General features: G+C 33.3%; 2 protein-coding genes and 1 long non-coding RNA gene across 16 annotated transcripts in view; all 3 read right to left on the reverse strand.

The window, feature by feature from the left end:
- Nucleotides 1-24,750, reverse strand: part of LOC133857727 (cyclic nucleotide-gated ion channel 1-like) — an 82,043-nt gene that overhangs the window by 28,961 nt on the left and 28,332 nt on the right. The gene's annotated exons all lie outside the window — the stretch shown is intronic.
- LOC133857637 (cyclic nucleotide-gated ion channel 1-like) lies at nucleotides 1,109-23,398 on the reverse strand. 14 transcript variants are annotated; one of them, XM_062292985.1, is made up of 18 exons: nucleotides 23,076-23,398; nucleotides 22,795-22,906; nucleotides 22,456-22,553; nucleotides 21,740-21,821; nucleotides 21,559-21,630; nucleotides 20,695-21,259; nucleotides 20,584-20,629; nucleotides 20,408-20,454; nucleotides 19,972-20,246; nucleotides 19,027-19,091; nucleotides 15,014-18,240; nucleotides 11,477-11,636; nucleotides 10,852-11,293; nucleotides 9,800-10,012; nucleotides 8,592-8,872; nucleotides 8,350-8,461; nucleotides 2,218-2,469; nucleotides 1,109-1,850 (listed from the first exon to the last, which is right to left on the reverse strand). In XM_062292985.1, the coding sequence occupies exons 12-18, from the start codon at nucleotides 11,512-11,514 to the stop codon at nucleotides 1,293-1,295; spliced, it is 1,896 nt and encodes a 631-aa protein (XP_062148969.1). In that variant the 5' UTR covers nucleotides 11,515-11,636; nucleotides 15,014-18,240; nucleotides 19,027-19,091; nucleotides 19,972-20,246; nucleotides 20,408-20,454; nucleotides 20,584-20,629; nucleotides 20,695-21,259; nucleotides 21,559-21,630; nucleotides 21,740-21,821; nucleotides 22,456-22,553; nucleotides 22,795-22,906; nucleotides 23,076-23,398; the 3' UTR covers nucleotides 1,109-1,292. The 14 variants fall into 14 exon arrangements, with proteins under 14 accessions (XP_062148969.1, XP_062148953.1, XP_062148939.1 ...); XM_062292969.1 differs by having other exon boundaries at nucleotides 20,408-20,629; XM_062292955.1 differs by having other exon boundaries at nucleotides 19,972-20,168; nucleotides 20,584-21,259.
- On the reverse strand, nucleotides 4,928-6,162 carry LOC133857711 (uncharacterized). The gene is made up of 2 exons (XR_009898367.1): nucleotides 5,472-6,162; nucleotides 4,928-5,379 (listed from the first exon to the last, which is right to left on the reverse strand). It is a non-coding gene; the product is annotated as an uncharacterized LOC133857711 (long non-coding RNA).

Raw genomic sequence — 24,750 nt, forward strand, 5'->3', positions numbered from 1 at the left:
TCAAACGTCTGTGCTTGCCAAGAAAAAATATATTGCATTAAATATATATTCAAATATTTACATATTAAGCTTCAGGTTAACTCCATTGCAATAAATGGGTAAGTCAAGAGATTTAAAGTCAAAGCAAAAAAGAAAAATAAAAAATCAAACCGTAGTAAAACTTGTACATTCACTGAAAAAAAAAAAATCGCTAATTTTGGAAATTGCATAAAACCATTTGAAATAATTTTTAGACGGTTTATTCTGAACGGTTTCAAACCGTCTAGAAATATGGATTGGGAATCCGGGTTATCGACGGTTTGGGCCAAACTGTCCGGAATTCCAGACAGTTTTACCCAAACCGTCCAAAATAATGTAATTTTATTTTTATTTTATTTTTATTTTTTTTTTAATGTTAACCTCATTGGCACAAGAAAATCCTTAATACAAATTTTTTTATATTAACCTGCAAAAATCCAAACCTTGATATTTGAGGTTTGCACATGACAAGCCAATTATCACCCCGAGTCCTTTTTCTTTTCTTTTCTTTTTTTTTTTTTCTTGGCCATTTGCCTTATATATACTTGATCTTATTACTTATACACCCATTTGCAATGGGGTGTTTATGATCAGGTAGAAGATCAACACATAACAAGCAGAGGAAAGTTATACGTATGTATGTTTATGTATAAGATTTTCAATAGCATGAGTTTTACGTTAAATTATATTTTGAATTGTCCTGATCGATAATCAGTACGTGTTTAGAATAGTAAATCCAACTAATTACGAATTAATTAATATATATGTAGGCACTATAGGTAATACTCTAAATTAATTATTTTAATTTGTTAATTTTAGAGGTATATATTACACACCAAGCAGCTAGCATGTTTCTCTGATCCAAGTAGGAGCCGGTGATGTGGCTGAGCTTGCTAAATTTCCACCAGTTTTGGGAGTATATTCTGGAGATAGCTAGTCGCGCGCGCGTTAGAGAAGAAACTTCAAGAACTACTCCGTTCTAGGAGTTCTCTAGCCTTTTCAAAGTGGGAATTGTTTTGAGTTCAACAATGTTACATTAATTACTCACTGCGGTAGATTCTATTTGTTTAATGTTTGTTAGCCATCAGAAAAATAAAATAGCTTGATTTATTGTATAAAGACATGTATTCTACATCAAGCTACAACATTGAAAAACTAAAGACACATTCATGAACAAATAACAATCTGTTGCGATTGTTATTCAAACAACTAGCAACTATATCACAGGCAAACCAGTGGAATATACAACTTAACACAAAGACCTTCAGAACAATCTATTGCTTTTCAACAACGTGTGGCACTGCTAGTCTTAAAGCCCCAAGAGCATGACTGCTCGTGCTGTTCTCCTTAGCCATTTTGGGAGAATTTTTATTCATCTTTTCATTAAGGTGCCGGCGAGCTAGTGCTGCTTGTGCAAACCGTTTTGCTCGGGAAGCTGCATGGGAAGCTGCTTGGGAACGCCTAGAAACTAGAATTTTCCATTGGTCGGCCGTCAGAGCAAAGGCTTCAACTTTTGTAAGGGTTTTAACAGTTTTGGAGATTGGGAGGTTGGATAGTTGGGGCTCGGGGGAGCCATTGAACCCCCACTCCAAAAGTTCTTCTCCGTAGAACATACCTTTTTCAATACACTGAGCGCCTGAGACGGTTCCCTCACCATTCTCACCATTATTGGTTTTGAAGCACAATACACTGCCTTGCGTGATGAAGAGCATCGCAGTAAGTGGTTCTCCCTCTCGGAGAATGTAGCTGTTCTCATTGTAGTACAATGGCTTGAGAGATTCACAGATCAATCGCAGCTGATATTGATCATTTTCATTTTTAAGGATTTGTACCTAGATTAATTGCAAATAGTGAGAATAATAATGAGAAGAAGACTAAGAAGTCCAATATAGAAATGATTATATGAGGGTGTAGGGTCCGTAGGGATATTCAACTGTCAAGAATGTCAATGGTCTTCAACAAGAATGCTAAAATGGGTTTCTTGGATAATGAACAATTGCAATTTAAATATCAATTCAATTCATTTAAAATAAAATCATATTGCCTATCCATTTTTTTATACGATTTTTACATAATTCCAACTTCTTTTTTTTTTTTTTTTTTTTTTTTAACATTCTTCAAAAGAAAAATAATTATAGTTTTCAATTGAACAGTTATTTTTACTTTGTCCAAAAGCTTAGAAGAAGAAAAAGAACTCACATTTTTTAGCAGGGGTAAGCAAATATAGCGCTTAATCTCCTTTGTAAGTTTTATGTCTGAAAGATGAGGAATCGGATTCTCCGTATCAAAATCTTTCTTTTCTTTTAGTCTGTACTGTATGCAAGAGATGATCTGTTCTTTCATTTTATCATGGAGCTTGTTTCTAGATAGCCATAACTGTATCTCTAATTCTTTACGTTTCGTATTTTTTGTTATCTCCTCCGACTTCTCAGTTGCCATCTGCATGTATGTCTATTTCACAATAAATTCGGTTTATCAAAATACAGAAAAAATGATGAATTTAATTATTTACAATAATAAAATATAAGTTGACCTTATCATAATTAATATTGTACGTAATCTAAAAAAAAAAAAATAACTATCAAAATTAGTAATTAAATCTGTTGTTGAATCCAGAACTTTTTGATTTTACAAGACTTCTACACAAAAATTAGTCTATGCATGTAGAAAACTGTCAACTCTTATATATTAACGTTTGAAAAAAAAAAAAATAAAAAAAAAATAAGGCGGTTGGTGGGTAAGTGTGAGAAGCAGCTTGCAACAAATGCAGCTTAATAATAATAAAGGCCTTAACAAAGATAAAAGATGATAAATTAGAGAAAATTTTCAAAGTTGGCCTTTAATTAGATTCTTTGTCCCAGTATTTACAGCAAGTGCATGTTGTGTCTGTTAGTTTTATTGGCTACATTATGTTGACAAGTGTACAGCCGTAGCAAAGACGCCGTAAATATACAGAATTTTCCAGAATGCTCAGTTTATTTCTCCAACTTGGAAAGAACCTTAATATGACAATATCAGTGTCACAAGCATCAAGAAGGCAATTTCTGTAGCCTAGGAAGATTCTGTATAGTTTACAGCTCAGCAAAATTGGTTCTCTAGTTACCGTCCGGACGATTCATAAAAACGTCCGGACGCACATCAGTGTTTGAGAAGATTCTGAACAACTCAGCAGATACAGTTGGTGAAGACAGCATGCAATCGTTTGGAAGCTAGGGCAATACCATCCGGACGCGGAGACTGAAGTTTAATGAAAAAACGCGTGAAACGCGTAAAAGAAGTCGGTTGCTACTTGCCGTCCGGACGCCCACCGTCTAGGTCTGGATGCCGCCTAGAGAACTCTAAATCAGTATTGTATTAGGTCTTCTAAAACCTATAAATAGAGGTCTCTAGGCTTGTATTATTCAAAGAATTTGGTACATAATTCCATTATGCTAAGAGAGGGTGTTTAGGTAGAGATTATGAGATTTGCTAGCTCTATTAGAGTTTTCTTTGTGTGTGATTTGATCGATTAAAGTCTAGCTTAGGGGGGAGCCCTAAGCTAAAGTAGTCCATTGAAGAACCCTTCAGACAGGGGGTCTGGTTGGGAGACGTTCACGTATAGGTACGTGTTAGAGTTAAAGGTATGTGAATATGAGTGCTTTGTAACTATCTATTTCTTCTATTAGTAGATTTCCTGGGTTTGACTGCCCTGGAGTGGTTTTTCTCTTGATAAGAGTTTCCACTTCGTCAACAAAATATTTATCTCTTTTAAATTTCGCATTTAATATTTTGTTGCAGAATTGATCACACACACACACACACACGTTAAATTAGGAGTCCATATTTTTTCAATTGGTATCAGACCGGGTAAACTCGTGTTTGGATTAATTTCATGAGTGTGATCTTAGACTCTGTGATCCTAGACTCCTTTTATCATGTTTGTCTCACTTCATTCTATTCCTTATTTTGATGGATATAATTATGGCTATTGGAAATCACACATGAGATTTTTTTTTCTAAAAGCTATAAACGTTTGGCATATTGTTGAATCTGGATGGACTACACCGGATACAAAAATAGATGAATGGAGTGCTCTCTAAAAGCAAACTCGTGCTACGAATGACCAAGTTATGAATGCCGAAAGCTCAGCACTTTCACCATCAAAATTCTCAACAATTTCTAATTGTGAAACTGCTAAGTATGAGATATCCTTGAAACTACATATGAATGAACCAAATCGGTTAAATCTGCTAAATTTTAAATGTTAGTTTCTGAATTTGAAAATATTAGAATGTTGGAAGATGAGACGTTTAATGAGTTTTCTGATAGAATAAATGATCTTCGTAATTCTATGATTAATCTTGGGAAGAAGATGTTAGATACAAAACTCATTAAGAATCAAGGTGATCACAATTGAAGAAAGCAAGGATCTTGGCAACATGAAGATTGAAGAACTCGTTAGGTCTCTTCTAACCTATCAGTTGTCTTTGCCCCTATCAAGAAAGCTAAATTCATCGCTCTCAAGGCTACAAAAGGTAAAAGTAAAAAATTCTTCTGAAGAAGAATTTGATGATGAAGATGTTATAGCTATATATGTTTGCTAGGAATCTCAGGGATTTACTGAATTCCGAAGGGGATCCCGAAGGTATTGAACAAGAAGAGGTTAAAACTAACAAAAATGATCTTTTTGGTCCTAACTGTGGTAAATGTTCAGGTTTTAGGCACATCCAAGCAGATTGTGGAAACCTCAAGCAGGTGAAAAGAAAGGCTATCCACACTACTCTCAGTGATGATTCAAGTAAAAATCAGAGGATTTTGGCTCTTATTGCTCCACACATGCTGATTCTGAGGAGTTCTAGAGCAGTGATGAAGAAGAACTAAAAGAGGCATTTGGAATTTTATACATCAAGTTCACAAAGCTCAGAGAAACTAATCAGAATAATGTGATGGAGCTAAGCACTGTGAAGACAGGAAAAAGCACATTACTTCAGAAGATAATGGACTTCGAAGATAAACTGATCGATGCACAGTTACAGTTGGAGAAGTTCTCAGACAACAAGCTAGCCCAGATGCTGACAGGACAGAAGTGTTCATCTAACGAGACCGGTCTCGAGTATGTAGCTACTACTGATGCCTCCAACATTACCTCTACTTCAAAAACTGTGTTTGTGAAGCCCTCAATTCCAGAGCCTTAGAATGCCTATGAAGACAAAAGTAAGGCAATTGTGATTTCTTGTGAGAATTCTAACATTACACCGGCAAGACCTAAGCATTCCACAATGAAAAGCTTACCTACATGTCATTATTGTGGGATGGTGGGACACATTAGACCAAATTGTGGTCAGTTAAATTCCTCGAGGACTTGGAATAAGAAGGATGCTCCTAAGAAGGATAAATATGTTGAAAAAGGTTCCAAGTCAAAATATGTCCCTCCACATAAAAGACAACTCACTTAAAGGTTTGTCCCTACCTACCATTATTGTGGCATCAGCGGTCACATCCGACCCAATTATTCACAGTTGCAAGTTCAAAAGCCGAAGGTCAAGAAGGAACTGCCAAAGAAAGAAACATCAGGCACTCAACCTCCAAAGGCACATCAAGATTCATGGCATCAGCGGCAACAATTGAGATTTGTTCTTACCAACAGACAGAGTGGTAAGCCCAGAAACAACAAATCAGAGCGTCACAGCAACCATGTCTATGAAGGGTTGCTAAGCATGATGCAGAATGTCCCGAGTTGCCTGGACAACTTGGACAAAGCCCACAATCTTGCTCTGGGGATCAAGAAGGTTTGGGTCAGAAATGATTAGACCATTCACCCTGTGAGAGGGAGTGGACTCACCTAGTGGTGAGAACACAACATGCCTAGGATTTTGGTTCCTAATCCTAGAGCATGTCAGGTTTGTTTGTATTGCTTTGGGTGTTTCTGTCTTATTTTGCTTAGAACCATATTTTTTTATCCTCATATTTTCTATTCGTATCTTGAGAATAATTTTTAAAGGTATTTTATGAGGATGACAGAAAAAGCACGTCGGATGACTGCTTTTATGTTTTGGTAATTTCAAACATCTTTATGAGGACATGTTTGCTCTTATCTTACATGCTAGAATTAGAATTTATCTTATTCCTTAATAGCATGTTTTTGTGCTTATTTTTTCAACAAGGGGGGGGGGGGGGGGGGGGGGTTGTCTTTTACAAGTTTTTAAACTATTACATGTATGTTTAACTGATATCTTAGTTCATTATGCCTTGATAGAATATGATTACATTTGATTGAGATTTTGAGTCTGATATCTGCTGAATTTCTCTACTGTATCTTAATGACGAATAATGTATTCCTCTCATACGATGAAAATGTGCACTATCCAAAACTTCCCTAAGGTAAATTTTTTTTCCTCTATGGTTTTTAACTTCTGAAAATTCTTGTAAGAGAGTTTTTTTGCAAAGATGGTCAACTTGACCAACTTGCTAGTTGAAACTAGAACCTAAAAATTCTGGTATTCTTTGTATGTTGCAGCACAAATAATAAAAAGTATTAAATTCTTAGAAAATCTGGATACACAAAAAGATCCATTGCTGAATGTGCTAATAAAATATTCTTGAACTTGTCCCTATAGAAATAGTTAATGACCAAATCATTGCAGAAATAGACGGTCACTAACGGACTAAGTAAAAGAAAAAGTGTTGCATCTTAAAGGGAGTGTATTAGATGAGAGTGGCTAGGCCCTAGTAATAATGTTTGACTTTCGACTCATCTAATATGAATTTTTTCTCTCCCTAAGAAAATTCAATCATTTTTAAATCTTATCAGTGAATATCTTGCCTTACTAAGAAAGTTTTCACACACACATGCATAACATAAGTTGAGTACATTGTTTAAAATTTCTATCTGCAGGGAAATTGATGCTCATTAAATACTTGACTCTCAATTATACGTTTGCATATTTTTTATTTGCTATCTAACTGATTTCTCAGTTTTAGATACATGTATGTGCTGCTTTACTTGTCGAAGTCTAATCTTGTTTTCTTTCTGTCTTTTCAGCAAGTTGTTTTTTATTTTGGGTTTTTTTTTTTTTTTAACAGTTTACTACTTTCCTGTTGGTTGGACTTTAGTATTGTAATTACTGTGGTTTTAATACTTTATTTACCATTTGTCCTTTGGAGACAAAAATGGGGAGTTTTTTAATTTTTGGACTCGGATTGTATTTTTAACCGATCAAGTGAATTTTGTTCCAGAATGGCCAAAGGGAGAGTTTGTTAGTTTTATTGGCTACATTCTGTTGACAAAATCACTACTATATTAGTGTACTACCGTATTAGGAATGCTGTAAATATTTAAAGTTTTCCAAAATATTCAGAGTTTATTTCTCCAACTTGGAAAAAACCTTAATATGACAATATCAATGTCACAAGCATCAAGAACGTAATTTTCGGAGCCCAGGAATATTCTGTGTAGTTTACAGCTTAGCAAAGTCGATTTCCCAGTCACCGTCCGGATGGTCCATAGAAACGTCCTGACACCCATCAGTGTTCTAGAAGGTTTTGAACAACTCAACAGACACGGTTGGTGAAGACAACATGCAATCGTTTGGAGGCTAAGGCAACACCATCCGAATGCAGAGACTAAAGTTTAATGAAGAAACACGTAAAAGAAGTCGGTTGCTGCTTGCCATCCGGACGCCCACTGTCTAAGTCCGAATGCTGCCCAGAGAACTCCGAATCAGTATTGTATTAAATCTTCTAAAGTCTATAAATAAAAGCTTCTAGGCTTGTATTATTCACAGAATTCAGTACTGAATTTCATTGTGCTAAGAGATGGTGTTTAGGCAGAAATTGTAAGATTTGCTAACTCTCTTAGAGTTTTCTTTGTGTGTGATTTGATCGATTGAAGTCTAGCTTAGGAAGGAGCCCTATGTTAAAGAGTCCATTGAAGAACCCTTCAGACATGAGATCTGGTTGGGAGACGTTCACGTATAAGTACGTATTAGAGTTAATTAAAGGTATGACTATTGCATCAGGGGTATGTGTGTACGACTGCTTTGTAACTAGCTATTTCTTTTGTTAATGAATTTTTTGGGTTTAGCTGCCCCGAAATGGTTTTTCTTTTGATAATAAGAGTTTCCACTTCGTCAACAAAATATTCGTCTCTTTTAAATTCTGTATTTAATATTTTATTACACAATTAATCACACACACGTTAAAGTAGGAGTCTATATTTTTTTCATTGTCCTTCTATGGATATAGAGAGCATCTGATCTAATTACGCTCACACACCTAGCTAGTTATATGAATAAGTGTCCTGAATCTTATATATATATATATATACACACAGAAAAGATGTCAAGCACTAACCTGCACAGTACCGATGAAGTACAAAAACAATAGCAAACCAAAGATCGAAATAAAAACTGAGAAGCAGTTTTCCCAGAAATAGGTACTTGTTTGAAGGTTCTGACCAAGAGAACTGCAAGATTGGAGAAGTATAATGTATGAGATTATTAATAACCTAAATCAATGTGTAACATCATGACATGCTTATTGATAACATGCAAAGTATTCGATTTGGAGCGACAAAGAGTCCAATATATGCAAACCTCAAATTTCGAAGGCCCCACCAGAAAGTGTGCAAGATCTTTGGTAAAATATTTGTTGACGACACAGTACCAGATTGAAGGGCTTCAAGGAATATTCCAAAATCAACGAGTGTTGTATTTGGCGTTTGTATAGGACAAGCATCATCCAAAAATGTGTAATTTCCTAAATTGCGACCACAATAAAAAGCACTTGGGGTACATCCAATATGATTTTCACAAGCTATGTGCCAACAAGCCGTCTCTCGTTGGATAGAGAAGAAGTACCAAAAGGCACCAAGTACCTAAAAGACCAGAAAGACTCTTAAAGATGATTAAATTCAATCGGCAAAGCAGATATGATAGCAAAAAAAATGAGAAATTACTACTTCCTCTTAAAAGGAAAACGTAGTGAACTTCGAATTTTGATTGTACATTTTGTATTTAATTCTCAGTTGTAACTGATGAATTGGTGTATGGAATGAATGTGGTGGTGAATTCAGGGACCAAACTAAAATGTTTTAATATTGGGAGGAGCCTAAATATAAATGAGGAGTCAAATTTAGTTTTGATAGGGCTAAGCTTAATTTTTAAGCATAAAAATACACGTGTATTTTTAAATGACTAAAAAAAAATTAATATAAAATTTGAAAACTAAGGGAGGTCATGGCTTCCCTTGGTCTATATGTAGCTCCTCCCTGGTGGTGAGAGTATAAATATGCTTGACTGTTTCGAAAAGTCACTCTAAAAAAAGAAAAAAAGAAATAGAGAAGCAGAAATGAATTCTGATTATTTTCTTAATGTTCTCCATTCAATTTTTTTTTTTTTTTTTTTTTTTTTTGGCTTTCTATACCCGAATTACAAAAGACGACATACTAATTAATCATTACAAATAAGCATAAGTTACAATTATAAATGAAAAAAAAAAAAAAAAAAAAAAAAAAAAAAAAAGAAGAAGAAGAAGACCGGACAAAAATTTCCTACAAACTAACTTAATGATCAAGCTCAACTGAAAAATATTCGCAATGCATGCTTGTGATAATTAATTATCAAGTTATTTTCATTTAAAATGTAAAGTTTTATAAAGACAGACTAGAATTAAATATATATATGGACAGTTGAAAAAATTATAGAAGATCTCCTTTAATTTCTTTTACCGTACTTATGCTAAATCCATTAAAGCAAAACTGAAATAAGTATTAAAAAAAATTAAGTGGGATAATGAATCTTACATGGCTGGCAAGGATATATAGAAAAATATTGAATGCAGCTTTAATCCATACTCTTCTAGCAAGTTCTCTAGAACTTTCGTTAAGTTTAGTCCATGATAGGTAGATTCGGAGAACTCTTGGCACATATTGCAAGAGAACAAAGGCGTTCAGGAACTTCCTTATGTCCAAAAATTTCGAGCTTCTCATTTTTGAAAAAATAATTGGAACTAAAACCTGGACAAATTACAACCAGCATGTTCAAACAAGATAGGTATAATTTTCCGTATATTCAATTCACATAAACTTCTTTAATATCTTTTAGGAAAAACTTCACTCATTACTTTTGATATTTTATAATTTTTGCAATTAAGTACTCAAACTTTAAAAAAAATGTCAATTTAAGGTATCTATTTTTTTAATTTTTTTCAATTTCAACCCTCCGTTATAATTTTTTGTTAAATCCTATCAAAATTTCTAAAATACCCCTCATTTTTTTGTGGGGAAAAAAAGGGTAAGGATTTAGGTGTTTGTCAGAATTTATCGAAATTTGCAAAAATATTCATGTTTGAATCTTTGAAAAAATTTATAATTTTTTTTTTTTTTAAAAAAAAAAAACGGGCATTTTGAGAATTTTCGTAAGATTTAACGAAAAATTCTAACAAAATGTTGAAATTGAAAAAATTTGAAAGATAGATACCTTAAATTGACACTTTTTAATGTTTGAGTACTTAATTGCAAAAGTGATGAAAGATCAGATATTATAAGTAAAGTTTTTCTTATTTTTTATATTCCCTATTGCAGCTAAACTTGAAAAACAAAAAACCAAAAAAAAAAAAAAAACACGGTTTAATCATAAGCAAAAGAGAAATGATCCATACACTCATTTCTCACAACAGCCCCACAACAAGCTGACGTGGCTGGTAATATTTTATTATTTTTTTACAAAAAGAAATGAAAACAAAACAAAAATATAATAAAATATTACCAACCACGTCAGCTTGTTGTAGGGCTGTTGTGAGAAATGAGTGTAGGGATCATTTTTTTAAGCAAAAAGGTATCTGTTACGTACGTACCTGTGGGATTGGAAGAATGGCAAGGATGTCAATTAGAAAGTAGGACTTCAAGTACCTGTTTCTTATTTTCAGAGCATCTGTAACAATCTCAGTTCGTCCATATTTACGATTAGCGTCATCGTCTATATAAGGACAAAGAAATCCCAAAATCATATTTGCAAAATATATGATATCGAAGACCGACCGCAAACAAATAGCAGTGATCTTTAGTCTTCGATCTAAGGCAAGACACTTGTCATCTTCGTTGATCACAGGAAGGTAAAAGAACAAAGGGTCCACTGATACTGCAATCACACACGACACTACAAACATCGCATGCCACTTCAAAATGAGCCCCCCAGTCGGGTCAAGTTTTGCCCAGTTTCCTCCTGAATCGACTCCATCATCCTGCTGCTGGGGACCTAATTGCTTCTCAACATCCGTAATAGTACTACTGATCGAGCTGATCATAACAAGCAAAAAAAAAAGTATATAAGTGGTGAAAAAGAATTAATGGCATATATGCCTTTCTGGCTTCAGCCAAACAGAATTAGTGAAAAATGTTTACAATGATAATTAATTATCATATATCAATTGAGAGGTAACTATATAATTATAATAATAAGAAGAAGATGATGATGCTAACCGCTCCCAATTATCTTGCTGACGACCGCGTTGTCTCATATCTGACCTTATCGATCAGTGATATAATGTCCAAAATGAAGAAGAATCAACGTCCAAATTATTAATAGACCCCAGGCCACGAACTTCTTTTAGTACTGCCACAACAAGCTGAATTTTGGTTCCTAAAAAAATGGAAAATTGATTAGACAAACCATTTTTCATCTATTCTAATTAAGTGCAACCTCCCCATATTGTGCACCATAGGAATTTTTTCAGGGCAGAAGAAAAAATATTTTTTTACTGTAAAACTGTGCAGATACTACTAGATAGACATTTTTTTTTGAAACATACTACTAGATAGACATGATAATGAAGAAACAAATTTTTTTTTTTTTTTTTAAAGGGAAAAATGCATCATCTTGGCCTAATTTATAACTCACTCCTTGTAGTATATCAAAGTGAATTCAGACGTCCATGTCGTTGGCCCAATTTACAAATTACTCTCTAAAGTCAAATTTTGTTAAAAAATTTAACAGATTCCATTAAGTGTTATATTAGCACCAAAAGTGACACATGTCACCATCTTATTGATGCTAATGTGGCACCTAACGGAATCTGTCAAATTTTTTAATGGAATTTGACTCCAGATAGTGATTTGTATATTAGGCCAACCATAAGGACTTTTGAATTCACTTTGATACCAAAAAGAACAATTTGTAAATGAGACCAATCACAGTGACTAATGATGCATTTTTTTCCTTTTTTTTTTATTTTTTAAATTACTTTTACCAATTTCAATAGAAATGGTAAGACCTAGAAAACAATATGCCAGACATTATATATATATATTGCATAAAAGGAACCCATAAAAAAGATTAAAAAAACCATTTATCAAATTGACATTGCAATTAATATACAGCATGTGGGAAGTTAAGAAATAAAAAAATAAAAAATAAAAAAACGCCTAAACTTTCACCCCTTTTGAAAGAAGATACTTAAACTTTAAAACGTCTCAATTTGAAGTATTAATTTTTTAGAAAGTTTCAATATTAGTCATCCGTTAGAATTTTTCGTAAATCCTATCAAAATTCCTAAAATACCCATGTGTTTATTTTTTTAAAAAAGAATTTATAAAAATTTTCAAAGATTCAAGCACGAGTATTTTTGCAAATTCCGTTAAATTCTTACCAACACCTAAATTTTAGCAATTTTTTTTTTCTTAAACAAATGATGGATATTTTGAGAATTTTGACAGGATTTAACGAAAAATTCTAACGGAAAACTGAGATTGAAACTTTTTAAAAATTGGATACATTAAATTGAGACATTTTAAAATTTAGGTACCTTCTTTCTAAATAGGTTAAAGTTAAGAAGTTATAAGTGAAGTTCTCTCAAAAATAAAAGTAAATATAAAAAAAGTAAAAAAATCCAACCATGAGTATAGATATACTTTACTAGTTGATTAAGTTCAACGCTCACCTTATTTTTAAAGTAAATATCAATTTATGTCCATATTTAAGAAGAGAAATGTTAGAACATTTACTACATGTGGTCCTTTTTGGGTTCTTCTGTGCTAACTTGGCACAGAAGAAAAAAGGAGTAAAGAGATAACCAATCGGTTACAAGTTGAAGTTTTTTTTTTAATTAAAAAAATGGTGCCAAGTCAACATAAAAAAATTCAAGAAAGACCGCAATAAATGCTCTAATATTTCTCATTAAAGAATAATTTAAAAGTAAAAGGAATCGTTGTGGCATTGTCTATATCGATTTGTTGTACCATAAGTTCCATGTTCAAATAGAATATTGTATAAGATAGCAAAACGACAAAGCTTGCAAAAATAAAATTTTAAAAAAAATAAAGAGAGAAAGAAAACTTGCGGAGACTCCACATGCAGGCCTCTATCCTGAGCCTAGTGGCAGAGCCAAATATTTATGGTTGGAGGGGCCAAAATTTTATCATTTTGTTTGAAGAAATTTACTTCATGGCTATACAAAATACATAACATTATCTTTTAGACTTTTACTATTTCCACATAAAAATTTTATTTCCATAATTCTATTGTCTATAATTAGATATATATATATATATATATATATATATATATATATATATATATATATATTTACACAATTTTATTGATTTAGATAGGAACAAAACTTAAACAACCAAATTACAAGAAATTTACTACAAGTCTACAATCTTAAAAGTCAAAATTAGGCACTTATGAACAATAATATTTGTTTTAAAAAAAAAAACATAGAAACAAAGAACTTCCAAGATAAAACTCGCATAAAAATAAGATTAATGATCAAGAATGACAAAAGCTTACCTTCGTTTTTAACACATTAATCACATCTCTCACAAATGCTTTGTTTGAGAATTAGGTAATCTAATATTATGAATTACGCCACTTGAAAACAATTTAAATAAGATTATAAAGGGAGTCAAATTACCTTTTAGAGTAATTAAAAAATAAAAAATAAATTTTGCTAGAGATTCATATATATACTTCATACCAGTGACGATTGGCCTTGATTCTTGAACAGTTAAACTTCTTTATCTTATAAGAACATAGAACAAAGAAGAATGAAGAGAAAGCTTTCCAGTTTCATGACTATCTCTAATTCTATTTGAGAAATGGTAAGTGTACTAAAAATTTTACAAAGGGAGTTTTACAAACCGACGTGCCTTCTTCCACCACACGGTCCACACGATTGAGACGTTTTTTTTTTCTTCATTTCTCATCTAATGATGTAAAGTTCCTGACAAGAGTAGTAGAAGAGAGCATAGAAGTATGGAGTATTTTTTTTTTTTTTTCCTACGCACGCAAAATTTAACCGACTTGATCTTACACTTACAGGAAGAATAACAAGGAAAAGACATTAGAAAAGTCAGAAAAGAGGTGGGCCGTAAGGTAAGGGCCATATATAATAAAAATTACCAGTAGGGGCCGTGCACGGCCCCTACTGGCCTAGGAATGCATCCGCCACTGCCGGCTGAGACAGAACCAGTTCTTATGAAATCAATAAATCCTTAACTATGATCTGATCAACACTTTGATTTTCTTTTATTTGAGCATTTCTTCTTGTTCATGATCTCTTATAGAAAATGAAGTAGATAATAGAGGAAAGAAAATAACATCAATGTTTTAGCACACATGCACTTCCCCAAAGATAACAACACTTCAGGAAACGGATGTTATAATTATATACCAGCTCGACCTCTTCCCTTCCCGACATTCCCGTGTTCTTTTTCTTTCTTTCATTGTTACGTAGAGAAAATGGGTAATAATGTCCACGTTAACTCATAACTAAAGTTTATCAAAGTCACAATGTCCAAACTATTTGGACTACAAAATTCCTAGAAAATGGAAAAAGGAAAATATGAACTTCAATTTTTCAGTGCAGAAGTAATTAAAAACATCTCACTGTGAAAAACAGCACAGCATATATAAGAGACTATCAGAATTACATATACCAAATATAATAAGAGCAAACAATAAATAGTTATAAATATGTATTTCTTTAGAGAGAAAAGAGAGAATGTGAATTGATCAACCTGATAAAGTAGAGCGACCGAGCGAGCGAGAGCAAAGACTAGTGGCGGAGAGTGGGTTTGTTGTTGGATTTTAGAACCAGGCAGGCGCAGCAGATGCAAGTAAGAGTCAACCACTCTATCCCCAAGTCTTTCTTTGCTTATTTCACATTATTGGAGAGAGAATAGAGACGGGAGGGGTGACCGCACAAAAGACAGAGTTCACACCACTTTATTGAAAACTTATATATAATATAGCCATACAGGACAAGCTCAGAATATATATTTATCATTTTTAAAAGAAGAGTCAAAATTTCTTGTCTTTAAAATACTGTTGCCTAATTTTAAATGATAAAAATTTCGATCTGTAAAATCAATTTGAAAATAATCTCTAAGGATGGCTAGCCCTTGTTAAGATTTGAACCCTTCCTACATACCAAAAATTAGAACCTTATCATTGAGACTTTATTTTTAAAATAAATTTTCAAAGTAGGGGGAGAAAATTATCTGATTACCGATTACCGAAAACTCACCAACCACCACCAAACCGTCTTTGACAGCCTAATGTCTACCGTAAAATAAAATAAAAATTTTTTTTTAAAAAATGAAAATCGGAATAAAAAAATTTACCAAATTAATAGTCGGTCGGTAATCAAGTAGAAGAATTTTTCCGTTGGGTTCCAACCTGACCCGACCGACATTGTGCAAAACGACGTTGTTTGTCACGTTATCAAAAAAACCCTAGAATAACAACTAAAACGACTCCGTTTAACAAGCTTATATATCCGAATTTTTCTCGCACACGTCACATTTGACATTTCAAACCCTAGAATCATCCTTATGCACCGTCTCCCACTCTCCCGATAAAAAAAAATAACCCTAGAATCTAGATCACTCCCTCCCTACTGCAGCTGCCGCCCACACTGTATGTGACACCTAGCCGCCCGTCTCTCTCTCTCTCTCTCTCTCTCTCTCTCTCTCTTATGTTGACGTGTTCCGGTCTAGTAATAAACTTAATCGCTGAATCAACATAACATTCGACATTTTCTTTTAAAAGTTTAGGTCCTCTAGGATTTTCTATCCTTTTTAGTTTTTATGTCTCAGTGTATAAGGGAATATGTTAAGAAAAATTTGCTACCCAATTTAATCAGGTAAATTTGTTTATTTCTTCTTCTCCGACATATACACCACATGTTTCCGTGTGTTGGGGACTAGGTATCTCAATTGTGAAATTGATTATTGTTTGGGTACGAGTCTATGAGTTTTGAGTTATTGGGTTTGTTCGAAAGTTAAAATTTTAAGCTATAATCTTAATGAATTAATGATTGAATTTCTGATTTATCCGACCGTTCATTATCGATTTACCTGATTATTCCGAATTAACCGAAAATTTAAAATATGTTACTTCTCAGAAAATGGTTGGGTAATTATCCGAATTTATCGACAATTCCGGTCGGGAGTCAGAAATGGTGTCTCCGACACCAACTTACCCAACGCCCACCCCCATTTTAAAGTATATATAAAGATTTATAAGTTATGATCCATTAACAATTTTTCCAACTAAAATGAAGAATCCTGAAATGGGAAGTGCTTCATTCATCACTCCATTGGTTTGGGTATTGCTAGTATTCTTGTGACGACCATTTTTTTTTTTTAATACAAATCTTTTGCATAAACGAATCTTCTCAGTGGCACGACAATGTGTCGTAAAGCCAACATATAGTACATGCCCCATATCATGTACCTAATAATCAGATTATAACCTATATCTATTTATGCAGCGGAAGACATAAACCTGAATAGCGAAAATTCTAACTTATACATCTATCACAAATAACTACAACAAAGAGTCATTTAACATCTATCCGTTTAAGTCTTATCCATACAATAATTACATAATAATAATGGCTCAACAATACAATTGTCACAGGCGACACGAGCCATAAATTCAAACCTATAAAACAGTGGACACCCGTGGTCCGACAATTACAACCGTCGCGGCGTGCTTCAATCATAATATCTCAAGTACATTTCTACAATACCATCAACTACGACCGAAGTACTTAGTAGCTACATCCGTATAGGTGAAAATATGAGTTCACCGCTTCAATAAGAAGTGTTGAGGCCTCGATAGTATAAAACTCACTAAGTATACAACATCACAAACATTAATGCATGCAGAGTTCAATAGGGTTATTAAAAAATAATTAAGTTCATACAACACATTATCAAGTACAAGTCACGCTGATCATCACACTATATATTATCATGGTTTCCACTAACAATATTCCACGCATACCATAAGCAATACCCTGAATTTTACCAACTCGACAGCTAGGGGCTACAACCCTAGGCTTACGCATAGAACCCAAAAATATCAACTCGCATGTGCTAGAGCTATGACTCTAGGCTTACCATAACACCGCCCGTAAAGCTACGACTCGCAGGGCACACCTCTCACGAATGCTAGCACTACAACACTAGGTTATCGTCAGCACCGCCCGTAAAGCTACAACTTGCAGGGCACACATTTCAACCAAGAGCTACTACCCTATGACCTACCACCCTTAGCCAAGAGCTACTACGCTATGGCCTACCACTGTGCCAGATACTACAACACTGGACTTACCATCTATCAACTACCGGATTCTCATAATACCAAAGCACCTACACTATATACATATCATCACATGTATATTCTTAAACATCTTTCTTTCAACACATACCACATCCACAACAAATTCATATTTAACACATAATCTCATACTATACAAACCATCATTCAAACTTCATGTTATTCAACCCTAAGCCATTTCAAGCATATCAATATAAACTTATCATCGCAATTCTCACAACTCAATCACATACATTTTTATCCACTATTCCATAATCATAAATACAACCAATTTCATCAACGCCCATTTATCATTACAATTCTCAATCCAAATATCTCACAAATTCATTCACATATATTTTCATGCATATCTTCAATATCAATTCATCAACATATATCATATTCACAACACAAATCTCATGCATTCTTCAATATCAATTCAACATATTTTATTTTTCACAATATAATTCATAATTACATATACCAAATCATCATCATCATAGAATTAACATCAAATTAAACCAAACATAGCAATTCATATATTTAAATTCTTAATGTCCCTCAGTAAGTAAAATACTCACCAGGCTGTGTGGATATCAAACTTAGGTCTCCTAGACGCCAACCTTGCAATATATCACTGTGGAATAACACATTGCACTATTTAGCACTTTAAATAATTAACACCCTAATTAGCACTTGAATCGCTCAAGGCTAAATCGTTGGAAAACCCATAATATTTTTTTAATGGTTTCAATTGTCTACCATAAATCCTACACACTAACTAAAACTCAAACAATACTAACACAAAATATTCAGTAAGGGTTAGATATTAAAATCACTATTTAACTATTTACTCATATTAATTACTAACCCGCAATTAATCACACTAACCCATAAATTATTTTCATTAATACTTCTATACTAAACATTAACCCAAAAATTATATTCACTAATCTTTTTACAATAATTACTAACTTATTAACTTAAATCATTAATACATTTAAAATAACATTAACCCATAAGAAAATCTTAGGGTTTTTTTTGATAAGTTAGAAAATCTTAGGGTTAACTTCGCAAATACTATTAAAACTAAATATCCATAATTATTTTTTTATTTATTTATTTTTACTAACATTAGCACCTAACCCTTAAATAATTATTTTCACAAAACTCATAGCTAATTTGGGATTAATCATTACTATAACCACAATTAATCCACAATTAACAATCTAGGTTTTAAACACTTAAAAAAAAACCCCAAATTAATTTAACCCATCAAATTAGGATTTCCATATTTTTACCCAATTCACAAAACACTACTTCAAATCATAATACTATTAAACTAATAGCATTTACTAAGGGTTAATCACATAAAAATACAACTAAAATTAAACATTCAAAAGTTAGGGTTTAAGGAACTTACTAAAATTCACCAAAATAAGATATGAAATTTGGGGAAATACAAGCAAACCCCAAGTAGCACAACACCTAAAAAAAACACTGGATTAAACTCATATTTTGCTTGATTTAACCAAAAATTTCAAAATATGAATTTAACTATTTAACTCAAAACGATCGGTAAAAACATAAATCCTTATGAGTAGATCACGTTTGTGAAGTCGAATTTGAATTTAGACGGTTGAATCTCCGTAGATTATGGTTTTTCTAAAAACACACCCAAAGAGAAAATGATGAAAACCAAAGAATCCTGGATTGCACGTGAAAAATGGCTCCCTGCCCCCTTTTTATTGCAGCGCCATCCACCTCATTTGGAACAAAGTCCATTCAGCCTTTGTGTGTATATATATATATATATATATAAAAGAGGCGGTGCCTCAACTGTTTTGGAAAGGCCAATTGGCCTTTCTTTCTTTGTTTTATTTAATGGCCATTTGGCCCCTTTTTTTTTTGTGTGAAAGGCATTAGCCCTTCATTTTTTTTTGAATGTGGAGTGCAGGTCACCCCACATATATTATACTAGTTGGATGGCATGAGCAATGCACGTGCTTGGTTCTCGTTATTATGTATCACTATAGTTGTTAACATATATATATATATATATATATATATATATTGTAGAATAGACTTAATATCTAGATTATTAAACTAAGTATATATTGAATTTTTAAACAAATAAAGTAAAAACTACAAAATTTAGTAAATATGATATACCAAAAGAAAACAAGTTAATTTAGATAGCAGATAGCGCACATTTGATGTTACTTCAAATCAAAGGTTTTGGAAATCACTAGCATAGGGTGCAATGATCGATCACTGACATTGGGGTGCAAGGAGTTTCACATGGCAGCAACTCTTCCCATACATTTAATAGACACTAAAGAATTAAAAAATTATTCGCACCTCTTACTTGATAGCACCTTTAATTTCATCATAAGTAGCTGCCTTCTCCAGCCTCAGAGTAAGGTCAACCACGGACATCGACAGTAGGAACACGGAAAGCCATTCTAGTCAATTTCCCATTCATAGCGTCAACACTTAAGCCTTCACATAAAAAATTTGGAACTAGTGCTTTAGTTATCACAACCGTATGACAAATCTTCGAAGCTGAAGAAATACAAATTGAGTGTTGTTCAGCAGTCAAAGGTACAAATTTGGAATCTTCAATTAACTCACCAGGGACTCCTGTTAGATGAAGATAATTATGGAGAAACAAAGCAGTTATAGAAGCATCAATAAGATAAGATTGAAACTTTAAGTAAATAAATCACAACCATTCTTTAAGTAAATAGAAATTCTTTAGAGCTAGGAATTCTTATGTTTTGATGGAAATTCTTTAATGCTACCTTGTTAGAGAAATTCTTCAATGCCATGCTCACCCTTTTTACAGAACCTGCATGGCAAAAAGCTTCATGCCAATATGAAACCCAAGGAATAAAATATAAATCTCAACTTGAATCAACTACCCTACACTCTTATGGCTATAGCAAGAGATAAATTAAGGAGTTTTAGTGAGAAGCACCTTGGCTTTTAGAAATTATTGTGAAGCTTTGTCACTGACAAAAGTGCTGGGCAGTAATAAGATAATTTCATCAGAAGAATGAGAAATTGAGAATGCAGAGTTCTTATTAACCTCCATCATCGCCGTAGAGAAATCAGAGAGATTATCTCCAGCTGATTTTGTAGGAGAAGGCAAAAGGCTAGCAGGAAGGACCTGCTCTACACTGCTCTCATGGCCGGGAAACAAATAAAGGAACATAATATCAGATAATGAGAAGAATCCAAATTATATACAACTCAAATAAAATCGTGTTATGATTGCTATCATGGCTAGCCTCTCTTTATATGACTATCAAGTTCCACAAATTTTCTGCCACTATGTCCAATGTCTCTAAAATATCAAAGCTGATTCTAAGGAACTAATGAAGGGTTAACACATTCGTCAAATGCCAAGCATTAGTTTCACACCAAAACAAAAACATTCTACCATTTAAAATAATAATAATAATAAAAAATAAATAAAAATTTTAAAAAAAGTACAGAGCCCTTGAATGTTTCACGGCAAACATAATTCATATCTTGAATAAGATGTATATGGAGCCACATGCTTTCTGCCATGTTACAAAGAACACCGCCAGGCCTTAATGCTCTAGCTGCTGTCTCAAAAAAAGGCTTCTCCACAAGCTCCTGGGCAGGACCTATATCAAAAAAAGGAACCCCATGGTGAGGTTTCGGTTAATAATATCAAACCTGATAAGCAACAGATTTTCAAAAATTAAAAAAGAACTACAGAAAACAAAAGGAAATCAAAGCTTTCAGTATTTCCTAAACAATCTGACCGCATATTTCAGATTTCAGGCAAACCATGTCTTTTTTTAAAGAAATTTCATGAAACAAATAAATAAATGCTTATGCATCCACCTTAGAAACTAATCTGCAGTAGCTTTCCATTCTGAATGTGGAATGAATCATAACAAATAAAAAAACTACAACATACCCACAGGATCTGATGAATGGACAATGATAGCGTCATACTTCCCTTTGGGTGCATGTCCAAGAAAATCAGCAGCTGTCAAAAATAAAATGTATGATTAACCACAGGCACACAGCCTTACACCCAGGCCGATTCAACAGAAACCAAAAGAGCGAAAAAAGCAATCACACTATTTTGAACATACCATCACCAATATTAAGGTGAATGCGACTTATGCGAGGATCCTCAAAGCCAACAGCTAACTCAGGAAAAAACTTTTCAGAGACCTAAAATAAAAGAAACCAAGCCAATCAGTTCATTAAAAAAAAAAATTCAGCATCACGTAATACTATCAAACTTGTTTGACCATTATTTTCAAACTTACAAATACATACGTATTTTATTGACCCATTTCATCAATAAATAAAACAAAGAATATGCACAAAAAATAAAAAAGCCACAAGCGAGCTGAAATCTACAGAAAACTTAATCTAATTAAGAGCAGTGACTTCAAAGCCATGATTTTCAAATGAAATTACAGTTTTGGGGGACAGAATTGAAAAAAGAGGAAGATGAGCAATCAGCTCCTGGTAGGCGCATTCATCTTTCTCCGTCAGTTGAACAATGCCATCCGGTACAAACACTTTCTCATATAGGTGGTTACAATGATTGGACATTGGTTAGTGAAGATGTTTGGCTTGTATAGGTTCTTCTAGGAGTATAGAAGGAACAATTCTACTCATATTTGAAAACCCATTTGAAGTGGATTCAAAAATTTCAATCCAACAAAAAAATCATCAAAAAATAAATGTAATCAAGCATTCCAACACTCAATAGACAATTATTATGATAATCCTCATAACAACAACAATAGCCACGTCAACCATTCAGAAAAACTAACACAAATCACAGCCAAAATACCTCTGGATCCAACTGTCAAGGACGCGTTGTTGTTCCAAAACCGGAGCACCGGAGTTGGTAGTCCAGAAGGGTGAATTGTAAGCACTTGAGGAACGGTACTGCACTCATAAAAAAAAACACACAAACATCATATTCAGCAATAGCTCTTGGCTAACCAAAAACATTACTATCCAACAAAATCACTACCCGAAACGATAAAACGAACTAATTTTATTTTATTTTTTTCAGAAAAAAAAAAAAGGTACCAAAATTCAAGCTCAGAAGAGTTACAAAATTTGGAATTCAAAGCTATCAAACGACGATGGAATAGGATTCGAAATCGAACCCAAGATGGAGTACCTTGTAGGGATCAATGGCGCTAGGCGAAAGAGAAATACAGAGAGAGAGATAGAGAGGACGTTCGGTTTGACAGAAATTGCCGTGGAAATCACAGCGCTATGTTTAGAAATTTCTGAGCAAAAGCAAAAACCAAGATGAGTGTAGAAATTTCTGTAAAATATTAAAAAACCACCAAATCATACGAAACTCCAAATCCAAAAACAAAAAAATCAACCAAAAAAAAAAAAAACTACACAACCAAAGAAAACAAGAAGAAACCAGAAAAAAAAATAAAGTCTTACAGGGAGGATTAAGATAGAGCCCCTGTGAGCGCAAAGAAACCATGAAAGATGTTCTTGGCGTCTATAAGCGTAAAGAACGTTTCTTGGAGAAATGGGTCGAATCCGAAGGAAGGCAAAAATCCAGCTCTCTGGCTCTACATACGATTGGATATGAAAGCCTGAGGAAAGATTTTCATCTCCATCTCTTGGCCGGCGCGATTTGTTGATGGATTTGGTAGACAAATCGTCCTTCTGTATGGTTGGTGTCAGAGACAAAAATTGAAAGAAATTTGAAAAAATTTCAACATCCGTCGAAGAAGAAAGAAGAAGTCGCTGGAAGTAGAAGAAAGGAGGATGAAATGTCTACAAAACCAATAAAATATCTGATTTGTATGAAAACAAATAAGGGTAAAATGGTAAACACGCTCTGAGTGAAAAGACCAAAATATTCCTTAAAAACACAGCTCTTTTGAAAACTCAAATGGTAAATCGGTAATTTTAATTGAAAGACCAAAATATCCAGCCAATTTTTCAGCCAACCCGGCCCAACCGGAGGGTAGACAAGGGCAAAATAGTAATATGGAAATCGAAGGAAATGCGAAAAGACAAAAATATTCCTGTCTGAAGTAGTAATTTTCGAAAACCAACAAAATGTTGAAAGACAAAATACCAGAAAGCTGAAAGGCAAAAGAGTAATTTCACGGGGGTGTAAGAAAAAATTACTGTTCACACGTTTAAATAAATTGATACTGTACGAAGGCCTTCACCGCTTATTATATATCTCTAAAGTAAAATATACCTTTCCTTTTTCTTTTTTTTTACTTTGATTTCTCTTTTTATTTCATTTTTTCTTTTTTTTATTTCATTTTATTTTCTAATTTCTTTTATATTTTATTTTTCTTTTATATTATTTCTATTTTCTATTTTTTGGACTTTAAAACTATTTTTTTTTTTGCATTTTTACTAATACTAAATTAACTTTAAAGTTTTTGTGATTTTTAAAATTATTATTAGATGTGTAATTGATTATTATTATCTAATGATAATTTTAAAAAATATATTAATTTTAAAATGACTAAAAAAAAAACATGAATTTTCCTAATAACATTATTCACATTATAGGAGACAAAATTAGGGGTGGGTATCGGGTAAATCGGTGTTGGAAATGGCATTTTCGATTTTCGACCCATCCTTGTTGGTAAGTTCATTCCGGCAAGGAATAATTTCGAAAAAAAATTGGATAATTCGAAAGAAACGGAAAAATCGGTAATGATCAGTCAGATAAATCGGAAATTCAACCATAAATTTCAACAATAATCACAAGATTACAACCTAAACATTCAAGAACAAAGTTGAACAAATGTTACAAACCAATGATTCAGTGAAACCACAAATATAATAACGCAAAACTCTCAAACTCAACAATAATCAAACTCAGGTACCAAATCATCAGGATTGGCTATTTGACTCGTGGTCATCGTGAATCACGATTTTTTTGTTCATGAATCATAATCTTCTTAATTCTTGGTTTCCTGCTGCACAAACGGGACAATGGTCCAATGGAGGCTTGTGACGCACAAGTAACAGGCATTGGGGAGGAAGGGAGATCGGCGATCATGATTCGCAAGAGACAGGGAATCAGAGAATGTGGTTTTTAAGGAGGCGGCAAAAGGAGAAGCTAAAGGGTTGAGAGAAT

This window comes from Alnus glutinosa, chromosome 1 (assembly GCF_958979055.1).
Source record: "Alnus glutinosa chromosome 1, dhAlnGlut1.1, whole genome shotgun sequence".
Taxonomy (NCBI): domain Eukaryota; kingdom Viridiplantae; phylum Streptophyta; class Magnoliopsida; order Fagales; family Betulaceae; genus Alnus; species Alnus glutinosa.

Coding starts and splice junctions, on each gene's coding strand:
- LOC133857637 (XM_062293011.1), bottom strand. CDS start 11,514: ATGAGACAACGCGGTCGTCAGCAAGATAATTGGGAGCG. Junction 8,462..8,591: donor TGGGGCCTTCGAAATTTGAG/GTTTGCATATAT, acceptor CCAATCTTGCAG/TTCTCTTGGTCAGAACCTTC. Junction 2,470..8,349: donor ACTTCATCGGTACTGTGCAG/GTTAGTGCTTGA, acceptor ATTGTGAAATAG/ACATACATGCAGATGGCAAC.